Raw genomic sequence first — 14,411 nt, forward strand, 5'->3', positions numbered from 1 at the left:
GGTTCTTTGCAGGGTGCCTTTGGCCCCTAGCTGCAACCCCCCTTTCGTTCCTTTTACTGTACCTACTCTCATATTCTTTTTCTTCCATTTTACTCTCCACCCTCTCCTAACAATTGATGCATAGTGCAACTGCGAGGTTTTCCTCCCGTCACACCTCTTTCAGACCTTTTACTGTCAATTTCCGTTTCGGTGCTGAATGACCTCCTAGGTCCTAGTGCTTGGCCTTTGGCCTAAATTCTATATTCAATCAATCATTCAATCAGTCATTACATATAACGTAGATCATCATTTTGTTTTGGAAGCTGGCATTTGGAGGTGTCTGACAACTTCCGTTGCTTTTTTCTTAAGAGACTATTCCATAGGTTCTTGAATTCTTTTCCTCCAGGCTCGGTTATTGCAACAAGGCAAGCTCTCCAACCCTCCTTGTTAGACCTAGACTCAGGAGATTCGTCCTCATTCTCATCTTAATCATCCTGGAGGTATCAGATCGGCTATGGGTTTTGTAGGGCCTCCCTCGCTTATGTTGTACACCTCTGGTTGTTGTGCTTTTCCACTTGAATCTTGATTACCCAAGTAAACAATATTTTTACTTTTGGAGTGCCTGTCTCTGCTATGATTTTGCAGCTGACCCACCTGAGAAACTTCTCAGGCTAAATGAAAAATTGTGGGGTTGTAATAAAACAAATGTAATTTTTTTAAACAAAATGAATTTTCAATATACTGTAAGCTCATTACAGTAGGCTTCTTCCAAATTCTGTTTCTCTATAATATGAGGTACAGTAGCACCTCGAAGTTACATTAGGTTAGGTTCCAGAACCCCTGGTGTAAGGTGAGGAGTTGCGTAAGTTTGGTACGATCACTAAAAATGCTAATACTTTCAGTAAATGCTTCTTTCTAGAGTTTAAACCCTCAATATGACAAAATCATGCTCCCAAAGCACTTTGATTTTATTTAAAACTTATCTTAATACCATAGTGTAATTCATATTCCAATACAGTATAGAGAGAGAGAGAGAGAAAAAGTTAAGTATACCTTAGTTTTACCAGACCACTGAGCTGATTAACAGCTCTCCTAGAGAGAGAGAGATTATTCATGATTTATAACAAAGAAAGAGAGAAGAATTTTGGAAAGAGAGAGAGAGAGAGAGAAGTTATTCTTACTTTAGATATCAAAAGATGGAAATCCATGATTTACAAAGGAGAGAGAGAGAGAGATATTTATTTTTCAGTATCCTTCGGACCATCAGTGGGCAACATTGTCTACCCTTCGCGGTCAATATGTCAATGTCAAGATAATTGACAGTTTAGGTTACAACCCTCTTTCTGATCCTCGGAGAAAAGGTTACACCCCTCTTTCCAATCCTTGAAGAAAAGACTCTGAATCTATTTTATTCTTTTAAAATTTTAAATAATTTACTACATAAATGCAAAAAAGTTGTAATTATAGCATGGAAACCATGAAAAAATTAATAACAGTAATTTCACTTTTATCTACAAACTACATTTACAAAAAAAATAAACACACATGTTACATATGAATAAAAATTTCTCTTATCTCAGAGAGAGAGAGAAATGTTTATATTGACAGCTGTTTTGTGTTTTTGGATGATTTTGTAAAGTATGCTAATATTGTACAGTATTTATGTACAAAAATAAAAATAATACAAATTTTTCATACCAATTTTACGCATAAAAGCATGAAAACCTGTAAATTACAGTACTTAAAAAATTAAACATAACCACTTCTGCAGGGTTTCTCAAGGATTTTACAAATGTCACGTATCTGAAAAAATTGCGTATGCCAGTTAGTTAGGTTCCAAAGAAAAGTTTGCGTGTCTGTGAAAAAATCGTGTATGCCAATTAGTTAGGTTCCAATAAAAAGTTCGCATGTTTGTGAATTCGTGCAACTCGAAGCGTGTAAGATCGAGGTAGTACTGCAAGTGGTTTCCAAAGCAGTTTTTGGGGATCTGGATATGCATGTGCTAACCCATTAGGAATAAAGGAGCTATAATTTTCCTTTTTTATTGTGGTTTTTGAGCATGTGGAATTGACATGCATATGAGAGAGAGCAATTTCAAAAGGAATGGGTTTGTATAGAGTAAATTGGTCTTGTTTTACTAATAAGATTTAATTTTTGTTGAATTTTTATAGAAATGAAATTCTTAAATTTATTATTTTAATTGTCTTTGTAACATGATAGTATTTATAATATAGAGTCCCTGTTATTTGCCATATGATTCCTGAAAAAGAATTTCTTCAGATCTTAGCAGCTGTCAGGGAGAACGACTCTGCTTTCAATAGACCTGAAGGATGCGTACTTCCAGATTCCGATTCATACTTCCTCCAGGAAATTTCGCCACTTCAGCCTGGGGAAGTCAGTTGTCCAGTTCAAAGTCTTGTGCTTTGGCCTCTCAACAGCCACTCAAGTTTTCACGAGAGTATGAACCATGGTTTCATTGTGGGCTCACTCCCAGGGGATTTGTCTTTTCAGATACCTCGACGTCTGGCTAATCTTGGTGGGGTCTCAGAGAAAGTTAATTCAAGAGCAGTCTTGTCTTTCAAAAGAGCTTAGACCACCCAGTAGGGGCCTGACTTTGGTGCTGGGCAGCCTCACCCGTGCCCGAGCCCCGTTTGAGCATGTACGTTGTGCATCAGATAGGAACCTGACTCTCAAGATGGTTTTCCTGCTGGCTCTTGCCTCCTCGAAGCAAGTTGGTGAACTCCATGGCCTGTCCTATAATGTCAAGCATACAAGGGATTGGATGTCCGTAGCCTTTGAATTTGTCCTGGAATTCGTGGCTAAGACCCAAAACCCCTCTTGTCATGATGACAGATTTGTTTCCTTCTCAATTCCATGTCTTAATGACTTAATTGATAATGATCCAGTCGAATTGCTCCTTTGCCCTGTCAGAGCACTACACTGCTACCTGAAAAGGACTTGCCATCTCTGACTGGGATGGCGAAGACTTTTCCTTAGCGCTAGCTGGAACAAGAAAGAAGTGTCCAAGAATACAATCTCCTTTTGGCTGTGTGAGACTATCAGACAAGCCTATGGTTTGACTTCATACTCCAATCCTAACACAGAGCATGCAAGATCACATGATGTTAGGGGCTAGGCCCTTCTTTGGCATTTAGAAAGAACTTGCCTGTTTAAAGGATTTTGAAGGCTGGCACATGGCTTCGTCAGACCACCATGACTTCATTCTATCTGCAGGGTGTTGCCCACAGGCCCTCAGACACTTTCCTTGTGTCCGGTGGTGGCTTCTCAATAGGTTGTTTAACTCATCCAATGCCCCTAGCAGGACAGTTTGTAGCTTACCTAAGATGATGGTAATGAAAGCGAGAATGAATGTGATGGATGGTCTCTTTCAGTTTCGTTTCTTTTCTTCTCTACCTGGTGGGCGAAGAAATCATTCCATCATGCTGGATCGGGTCTGATACAGGTGAGACTGCGGCCTTTTTGTTTGAGTTTTGCTAATTCTTACATGAATATAAAACTTTGATAAAATCAAGTCCCTCCTCCCTCTAGCAAGGGGAGAGAGGATTGATAGCAAACTATTGGTGGCTACGAAGGCTTTTTATCTACAAATATAGTTTTTTAACTTCCTCCTACATTGTCTCATCACATTGTACGGTAACTTCCTCTTACATGGTCTCATCACATTGTACTGAATCCCAAAAGTCTGACTGTTAAATAATCACTTATTTCTTATGTCAGAGGCTTTGGTTCCCTTCCATAGGCTTATATAAGCCAGGAAGAGTCACCAGGTGTGCTAAACCTCCAGTCGGTTCCTGACTTTTTTTCCTCCCTCCAAAAGTGAGTCTGTCCATAAGTTAAGACCCAGGTTCGTTCTGCATATGAACAAATGACAAGTTTTGTAATAAATTTGGATTTTTCATAGCTAACAAACCTGCAGTCTTAACTTATATGGGCCACCTATTGCCATCCCTCAATCAAGTTTCTTAGGATGGAAGAAACTGAGGCATCATTCCTTCGATGCGTGTGAAGGAACTTGACGGTTGCCTCTAGGCCTATCGGCCTACCTCGTTGCCACCAATTCCTTGTTTGTTATTTTTACTGGTTTCTAGCTGGTGCTAGAAGAATTATCCATAAGTTAAGACCACAGGATTGTTAGCTGTGAAAAATACGAATTGATTAATAAATTTGTCATTTTTGTTTTGGTCAGTTTTATGATAACTTTCGTCTTTGTTCCAGCTTTGGAAAGTCTCTCCAGTTTGGCTGCCGTCATATTTACCAGTCTATGCCTAGAATGTTAGCATTATGGCTAGAATTTGGTACCCGTGTATGTGAACTGGAAAGTAAAGAAGATAAGTCAAGAAGTACTCGTAAAAACTCAATGCTTGAAACTTACCGTGAAAAACTTGCATCACTGAATGGGGCAGTAGGTAAGTTGTTTATGTAGTTTAGTATTGTTAGTTAATTTGGCATTGTATGATGCATAATTTTTTATATCTATAAATCTTCACTTTTGTTATGTTGTGATAAACATTTGATTTTGTTGTATTAGGTAAGACTCTCCACATTTAAGCTTTGGGGCACTGGAGTATGAGACTCTTAATATTTCTCTGAGTAGGTAGTATTTTCTAATAAAATCTATGCCTAACTAAATAGACCGTAAGAAGAAAAATCCATAGGGAATAATATTTGAAATTTTTGTGTAAATTGAATTGATTTTTAATATTCTCTGAATGATGTAGAATACTGTAATTTAGACAAAGCCCTAATTCATCTTGTAGAATTCTTGAGTGCTACTTGGATCAGGTGTCAACTTGTTCATTGTTCACTGGAATCCTTTTTACTTAGAGTATGGTCTGGTTTTGCTTGACATTTCATATGAAACACTAATTTCATAGAAGAACAATTTATGATCGTTGTAAATCTTATTTACATTTCTTTCCAGGTGCTCTGGTGGATCGTCTTCCTCATTATCTGTTCTTGACAGCCTTACCCCAGCTAATCTCTCGAATTTGTCACTCAAATGCTGAAGTTTTTGTGCAGCTTTGTAAGATCATAGCGTGTGTGCTCAGCAGCTATCCACAGCAAGCTATGTGGCATATGATTGCTGTTTCTAAGGTTAGTTTAAATTTGAAAAAGTCAGATTCTTTAGAGTCCAATCATTTTGAAGGAAGCCTTTTTTTTTCTTATTTGTAAATTTGTTCTAATTGGATGGCAGTTGGTTTGATGCTCAGGCAACAGGTATGAGACAAAAGTTTGTGAGGTTTAAGTACATTTTGATAACTGTAGACTAAAGAAATGCTTTATTCATGTTGCCAGTCACTTTTTTTTATTTGCATGGGTCTAAATTTTTACCACTTACTCTGGTGGAGAATAAGGTATGGTCTTACATGTAGATTTACTGATAATTTACTGTCATTCAGAAATATATTTACTCTGTCTGATGTCAGTTCTGTATACAGCAGCTAGTTATTTTGAGGTTTCTAACACTATTAACACTAGTTAAGGTAGGCTCATTTTTAGGCATTGAGAGTGAAGCCGTTTAGAAAAAAATTTCTAACTCAAAGATATGACAAAGAAAGAGATATTGATTTTATATGTCAGTACTTCCAACTTTCTTTTATTAACATACTAACTAGTATGATCTTTGGTGTTATTTCACAATTCGGCAAATTAGTAATATTTGTGTGGAAGAAAGTAACTCCTGGTTGAATTGTAATCTTCCAAGTGGTATCTGTGATGCAAGATAAAGAGGCATTGTGCCTTGAATCTGTCTATATTTCACCACTGTACCAGCAGTGATGCTATTCCAGCCTAGACCAGCTAGAAAGAATTCTTGGTATTTGTCATTCTGTCATACAAGTCCGAGTGCGACCATGAGGGTACTCCTATGATGATGCCTATGATTATGAACAGCAGCTACACTGTCTAAAATCATAAATAATATGAGCTGTGTTTTCAGGTTAGCTTTCCTTAGTGATGCATATCTGTATCAAACTGACTAACTATCATTGCACAAAAGAGAATGATATATTTAATAATTACTGTATTTTGCAAAACTGTCAGTGAATAAAAGCTTTATTGAAACCATGTCATCCATCTTTGCACATTTTCTGTAACCAGAATCATGTGGTTAAATCAGCTGGTAAATGTAAATAAAGCAGCCCTATATTATCTTTACTGAGTTGTATGAAGCATGTCTTTATTTTATTTTACCTCTTTAGTATATTCAAGTTTTACTGTTTTATATCATACTCTGGGTATATATTAATATTTTATAAGCTTATTCAGTCAGTAACAGGCTATTTAATGTACACTGAGGGTTACATCTTGGGGTTCTTTGTGGTCTTAAAGGTCAGTTTCTGCAGTTGTACATTTTTTGTAAGCTGGCAGTGGCCGGATCCCAAAGTTGCTGGATTAAAGTGCTTCTACCAATGACCATGGAATGATGAAGTTTGTCGACTCATGTAGGCATTTTTGGGTAAATGCTGTGATGATAGAAAGAGAGGTGTTAAGCCATAAAGTAGATGATGCAAGAGGGGTTGTGGAATTTGTTGAGTAAGGATTTTTGAAAGGTTGGAAATTGTAATAGAACTCAAAATGTAAAAATGTTTGCATGAATGAAACATTGGGTCAGTTTACATAAAAAGGTTGGGTCATTCAGTGAGGATAGGAGAGGATAGGCCCCATAGGGGGTTAGTGCCATCAGTGCACCTTACATGGTGACTGTAAACATTACTTAAGGTTCTTTGCTTCGTCCCTTTGGCCCTTAGCTGTAACCTCCTGTATTCTTTTTACTGTACCTCCATTCATATTCTCTTTCTTCCATCTAACTTTCCACTCTCTCTTAACAATTGTTTTATAGTGCAACTACAAGGTTTTCTTCCAGTTACACCTTTCAGACCTTTTTACTATCAGTTTCCATTTCAGGTCTGAATAACCTCATAGGTCCCATCACTTGGCCTGTGGCCTATATTCTATAATCTGTTCTGTTCAAGGAGAGGATAGTTGTGTGTGAGTAACTAAATTTTGCATGTTGATTGAGTTATAAGTTTTTGAGCATTTGGAAGAGATGTGAATAGTAAAAATATGCAAGTGAGGATGGTGGTATACTGGTGAGTTTCCTTTGCAGCTGTATAAAAGGAATGCAGGATTTTTTTAAAATTGGAACTGTTGGCTTCTCCTTAATTCGTCAGTTAAGAATTGTAGCAGTTACTGCTATCTAGGTTTTTCATTTTCCTCCTTGAGGAAACTTGCTATGGAAACATGAATTTCTTTTGATTTCTATCTCTGTTGATTTTATTAGATCTCATATTGTTATAATGGAGATATTTTTAGAATCTGGCCACAGGGCTTTTAGATCTAAACTCATCTACTCCAAGTTTTTAATTGATGCTGGAGAGCTTTAGTTAGATTTAGAGGTGAAGATGGCAGACATGGTCTTGCCAGTCATTGGTGGAGAATTTTTGTATGAAGCCAGTGGTATTTGTAGATTATATTTCATAAGCTGGTCTTATATAAATATTTAGTTTTGTTTATACCCTTTTATCAATTAATTTCAGAAGATACCCTTATGTAAAAGTTACTTCAAGGTTAAAAAAATGAGTAAAACTTCATATAATCAGATATAAAGGAAAATAAGGAAATTACAGTATAAAATAATCCCATTCTTATTACCCAGTTCAACCCCTTTCACATTTTTTTGAAAATATGTGTAAGAAAAGGATATAGGATGATATGCAATGCATAGTTTGTGATGAAAAGCTATCAGTACTGTACTGTATTTTGGAATATTTTACACTTAAACTCTTGAGGGACAGGCTAATAAAACCCCAGACTGGGCAAACTTTAAGGTTGGCCAATTTAGGAAAAAAACACATCAATGGCGAGAGGAAAAAAATTCTAAAAATTTTTCCCTACCTTCCGTGGAAAGTTGAAAGTGACTATTTACAGCCCTGTGTGGGGCTTCTTTTCCAAGACACTCCTCAAAATATGTTAATTTTACCAAGTTATGCATGTTTTTTTAATAATTTATTTTATTTTATTTTATAAAATTATAATTACAGCTCACATAATATCATAACAGATAAGAACTAAAATCAGTAACAAATTCTGAGTTTATTTGTTGTAAAATATTACGATATTTACTGAGATGGGGAGATGCAGTAACTTTTGTGAGGTATACATGTTTTTTCTAATATTTCTTTGCACTTTTCTTTGCAAAATTACAATTATAGGTGACATAAGAACTAAAACCAACAGCAATCCCTGGGTATATTTGTGAGCAAATAAATAAAAAGATGTCCTGGAGCTGCAAAGAGGAGTACATCCTCCTCTGAAATCTCAAGGCATACTTATCGATGTCTCTCTCGTGCCGAGGTAATAAGTTGCCATAGGTCATTTATGGACAATTGAAGTGCTATGAACCTCTTTCCTGCTAAATTCATTCAAACAGTATGGCATGTAATATTAACACTCGTGAGGATTCCCGTCCATCACCTAAAACCTGTTATATTTACTCATATGGGGATTCCCATCCATTAAGGCTTAATATATGACATATTTTCATATAAGTAACTTACACAAGTACAGTAATTACATAGCTATACTTATCCACTCGCGCGGCAGCTTAAATTTCAAAACTCGTGGTAGTGCTTAAATTTTTTTTTTGTGTAGGTGACTACCCCTCCCACTATTGTACAGCATTGGGGAACAATAGGAACAACAAAACAGAAAAACGTCACTTCTTTCCTGTCGGCCTTCGATACATCATCAGATGTTTGTAGCAGCTTTTGTTTGGAATTTCATCACTATTTTGGGAATATCCTTCCAGGATTTGATAATGTACAGTCATACCCCAAACTTATGCAAGGTTAGGTTCCAGAACCCCTCGCGCAAGGCGAATTTTTGCTTAAGTTTGGCATGGTCTCTAAAAATGCTAACAAATGCTTATTTCTAAAGTTTAAACACTAAATATAACCCTAATCATTCCCCCAAAATATTAAGCTAACTTGTAATTGAAGTTAAAGTTACTGTAATTTCATGTAAAAGTTAGCTTAACCCTTAAACGCCTATTGGACGTATCATACGTCGACTAAAATTGTCTGTTGGGTGCCGAGTGGACGTACCGTACGTCGACTACAAAAAATGTCAACCTTCGGTCAACTTTGACTCAACCGAAATGGTCGAAAAACGCAATTGTAAGCTAAAACTCTTACATTCTAGTAATATTCAATCATGTACCTTCATTTTGCAACAAATTGGAAGTCTCTAGCACAATATTTCAATTTATGGTGAATTTTTGAAAAAACTTTTTTCTTACGCACGGGCGGTAACTCAGCCGAAAATTTCATAAATTCTTTCGTCATTTTGTCGTAATTTTTGCACTGTTCTATATTAGCCGTTACATAAAGTTTTATATATGAAAATGTGCGCAATTTCATGTACAATACAGCAAAATATAACCCATGGTTGTAGCTTTTATCAGTTTGGAAATATTTTCATATAAACCACGATAACTGCCAAAATTTCAACCTTCGGTCAACTTTGACTCGACCGAAATGGTCAAAAACGCAATTTTAAGCTAAAACTCTTACGATCTAGTAATATTCAATCATTTACCTTCATTTTGCAACCAATTGGAAGTCTCTAGCACAATATTTCGATTTATGGTGAATTTTTGAAAAAAACTTTTTCCTTACCTCCGCCAGAAATTCTTTCATCACGTTGTCGTAATGTTTGCACTGTTTTATATTAGTTGTTACATAAAGTTTTATATATGGAAATGTGCGCAATTTCATGTAGAATACAACAGAAAATAACTCATGGTTGTAGCTTTTATCAGTTTTGAAATATTTTCATATAAATCACGATAACTGCCAAAATTTCAAGCTTCGGTCAACTTTAACGCGACCGAAATGGTAAAAACGCAATTATAAGCTAAAACTCTTACATTCTAGTAATATTCAATCATGTACCTTCATTTTGCAACAAACTGTAAGTCTCTAGCACAATATTTCGATTTATGGTGAATTTCTAAAAAAAAATTTTTTTCCGCACGTCTGCGCTGCTGTAACTCAGCCGAACATCTCAGAAATTCTTTCGTCATGTTGTCGTAATGTTTGCATCGTTTTACATTAGTCATTACATAAACTTTTATATATGAAAATGTGCGCAATTTCATGTAGAATACAACAGAAAATAGCTCATGGTTGTAGCTTTTATCAGTTTTGAAATATTTTCACATAAATCACGATAACTGCCAAAATTTCAACCTTCGGTCAACTTTAACTCGACAGAAATGGTAAAAAAATGCAATTGTAAGCTAAAACTCTTACTTTATGGTAATATTCAATCGTTTAACTTCATTTTGCAATAAATTGGAAGTCTCTAGCACAATATTTTGATTTATGGTGAATTTTTTAAAAAAACATTTTCCTTACGCCTCGCGCTGGTAACTCGGCTGAACATCTCAGAAATTCTTTCGTCTCGTTGTCGTAATATTTGCACCGCTTTATATTAGTCGTTACATAAAGTTTTCTATATGAAAATGTGCGCAATTTCATGTACAATACAACAAAAAATAACTCATGGTTGTAGCTCTTATCAGTTTTGAAATATTTCCATATAAATCACGATAAATAGAAAAAATTTGACTTTCGGTCAACTTTAACTCAACCGAAATGGTCGAAAACTGCAATTGTAAGCTAAAACACTTACAGTCTAGTAATATTCAATCAATTAGCTTCATTTTTCAACAAACGGGAAGTCTCTAGCACAATATTCCTATTTATGGTGAATTTTTGAAAAAAACATTTTTTTACGTCCGCACATTACAAATTCATGCATCATTTTGTGGTAATATTTTCTCTGTGTTGCTTTGATCGTTTTAAAATTTGTTATATACCAAAATCATCGCAATTTAGTGTACAATACAACTAAAAAAAATTAACTCATTAGCTTTAACCATTTTGCTTACAGCGCGATTTGTATACAATTATATACGAGTTTTTTTTTTCGCTGTCATATATTCCAATATTTGTATATGATAATATTTTTTTCATTTCTGATGGTTGCATACTAAACTTCAGGCAATGACAAAAAACAATGAGCCAAAAATGAACTCTTAATCTTAAAAACTAAGCGTGCTGTGATTTTTTGAAAAAAACTTTTTTCCCGCTTCGGCGCTAGCTCACCGAACGCCGCCGGCATACGGGAGATGTTTTTGTAAATAGGGCTTCGGCATTAAAGGGTTAATATATTACCCTTAAAAAAAGAAACAAATGGTTGACATAAAAATGGAGAGTTGGATGAGAATTTCTGTCTCTCTCCTGTTCCAACCGATCTATTTTTAGAAGTCTTCTCAACCTCTTTTTAATAACTTCTTTGTTCTGTGTCTCTTTCTCTTTGTTCTGAAATGCTTTTTCATGAACAAACAGTGTTTTTTATTTGGACTAATAGAACTCTTAGTCATTATGTCACTATGTTTTAGAACGCATTTACAATTTGTAGACGGTACAGGTAAAATTAGATCAATTTAAACTATCTACTGTACAGGGTAAAGATGTACAGAGAAATAATAAGTTGTAAAAATGTGTGAGCTCTAACTATGAATGAGAGAGAGAGAGAGAGAGAGGTAAGGGTTGTCCTTACTTACGAGAGGGAAATTATTCATTATTCATCAATTATTACAGAGAGAGAGAGAGAGAGAATTACTTAAGAAACCTTTGACTTGCCAATCAGCAACACTCCCCCTTCTTGTCATGTTAAATCGACATGTCTGACAGCTTTACCTTCGAGCTTCTTACAAAAGATGAGGGGAAGATATTTTTTTGTTTAAAATAATAAGAGTTTTGTAATTACGGTTATATTATTATTATTGTTATATTATTATTATTATATTATTATAATTATTATTATTATAATTATTATTATTATTATTACTATTATTATTATTATTTAATCTTATTAATATTTGAATATATTAGTACTTATTATTAGGTAAAAAATTTATCATACAAAACAAATAAACATATACATGTACCATAAAAATTCTCTTATCTTAGTAAAGAGAGAGAGAGAGAGAGAGAGAGAGAGAGAGAGAGAAATTATTACTTTTAATATTTAATGTTATTTAATTTACACATAGAAGCTTGAAAACTTATAAATTACATAAAAGGTTAATCATAAACACTTTTGCAGGGTTTCTCAGTATTCGCAAATGTTCGCGTGTCTGTGAAAAACTTGTGTATGACAATTTCCAATGAAAAGGTCGCATGTCTGTGAATTCGCGCAACTTGAATCGCGCAAGTTCGGGGTATTACTGTATTCACTTCTCTGGTAGCCATTACAGCTTAGTTTAGACAGTTTATTGCGATTTGTGACTTTTAATGATGTCGGACTCTAGTTCCTTCAGCAATAGGTATTGTAGGGAGGGTTGTAAAACCCTCTTGACCAAAGCAACCTACGATTCACATACTATATGCTCTAACTGTGGAGGACAAGAGTGTTCAAAGGACCTGACTTGTGACGAATGTAAGGATTGGGACAAAGGGCAGTGGAAGGTGTTAAAATCTCATTTAGAGAAGCTAGATAGAGGTAGGGAAAGAAAGGCGGCCTTGAGAGCTGAGGTTAGGGCTTGTAGTCTAGAACCAGCTCCTCATCTGAGTGTAGATGATAGAGCATTCCTTCTTCATCTGTTCTAGTCTTGTCCCCCATCCTTAGTCCTCCTAATACGATTGATATTATACCATGTAACAGTACTCCTGTGCTGAGCTCCCATGCTTCTGAACCCAATGCCATCGCCAGCCTCGAATGTAAGTTTGATCGTAGATTTAACCTGATGGTAAACACAACGACCGAATTGGGGCGTCCCTAAGAGTCCTGATGGACAAAGTGAATAGTGTTGTGCCAGTGACAGTTGAGGAGGTGGCTGTCCGTCCCGTCGACTCTCCCAGGCAAAGGTCCCTGTCACACTCCCCTGAACCTGGGAGAAGACATACTGCAGGTCCAAAGGAGGTTGGTAGGGTTTTCCCATGGACAGTTGCCCCCTTGGTAAAACCTGTCACTCTCGGTTCCTGTAGTGGAAGACCCTTAGACTGCCGTTGGAAGGGTGTCTCTGTTAGTGTCCACCAGTTGTCTTCGGACTTGGAGTTTAGCTCTGACCAGAGGCATTTTAGGTATCTTCTTGGCATGTCCCATCCCCTGAAGACGTAGCAGCAATGAGAGGTCCCCTATTCCGTCTAAACGTACTAGAGATCCTTCTCTTGGTCCTCAACCAGGTTACAGTGCCTGGTACAGCCCGAATTATTTTTCACCAAAGCGCCAGTATTTGGCATCCAGGCGCCCCTCAAACAAAAAACGCTCCTCATCGTCGTCTAGACACTCACATACGACAGTCAGTCTCTGAGCGCCCAACACCAACTCCTGAGTGCATGTGGACTGCCTCTGCGTGATTGGCGCCAGTTGCCAAGAGTTTGGTGCCAGCCGAGCACCCTTCCAATTCTGGCTCACCAGTGCCTGCAGTGGAAGACCTGTCTTTTGCTCATATTAAACAGCAGTTGGCTTCCGTATTGGAGCCCTTGGGTTCGTAGCATTTTGCTTTGTTGTAATAATAATAATAATAAATGTGGGTAATAGACCCTCTTTCAAACAAGTATTTTGAAAGTGATTGCTGCATCAGCTGCATTCAGTTTATATAGTTTTCTCTGCTTTTCTAATGACTGACTTTTTTCAGTTACTGCTTCGTGCCAGTAACTGTCCGATACTTGTCATTTCTGGGGAGGGAAATAGTCGTAGATCAGGATATAATTTATTTCTGATGCATACAAGGTTCATCCGGTAACTGAAATCTGGGGATCATGGTCTGTAGAGTTTTCTCAGGTTGGTATAGTTGTTAAATCAGCTACAAGTGTTAGGTCAATGTTTTCCTCAGGTGCTACTGAGCTTGGTCACAGCAAAGGGCGGGAGTAGACTGGTGTTCATGCTGGGTCCTTGATCAGCAGGGGGTCAACTGCAAGATGTTTCTTCAAGCCAAAATCTCAAACTTGATAGTCGTGTTGCTGTAGTCTTGCTGACCGGCAAGGCTGGTGTGTGATATCACTGCGTGCAGACTGTTTGCTGAAAGACAACTGGTCGAAAGACGATTCTTAAAAAACAATTAGTCGAATGATCAAGTGGTTGAACTGACAAGTAGTATAACAACAATTTGTTGAAAAAACTATTAAATATGCTTATAATAAAAACAAATGGAAAGGAAATTTTTTAATTAAGTTTTATTAATGTCTTTCATTTCAGTAATACAAAGAACAAAGCCACTTTTAAGTAAATTTAAGACAGGAAGGAATTTTAAACATGAATATTTTAATTGAAGCGTAAATAAAAACAATTTTACTAATTTTATAAATTATGTGCACCTGCTTTTAGGACATTTAAGC

At 36.3% G+C, this 14,411-nt stretch overlaps 1 protein-coding gene across 1 annotated transcript in view; it reads left to right on the plus strand.

Moving 5' to 3' along the window:
* The window catches only part of mei-41 (meiotic 41), a 593,070-nt gene that overhangs the window by 477,116 nt on the left and 101,543 nt on the right, over positions 1-14,411 (plus strand). Inside the window, exons 40-41 of the mRNA XM_067099620.1 lie at positions 4,216-4,406; positions 4,922-5,094. Coding sequence (XP_066955721.1) covers positions 4,216-4,406; positions 4,922-5,094 — 364 coding nt within the window. The remainder of the gene's footprint in view (positions 1-4,215; positions 4,407-4,921; positions 5,095-14,411) is intronic.

Source organism: Macrobrachium rosenbergii, chromosome 55, assembly GCF_040412425.1.
Source record: "Macrobrachium rosenbergii isolate ZJJX-2024 chromosome 55, ASM4041242v1, whole genome shotgun sequence".
NCBI classification, from domain to species: domain Eukaryota; kingdom Metazoa; phylum Arthropoda; class Malacostraca; order Decapoda; family Palaemonidae; genus Macrobrachium; species Macrobrachium rosenbergii.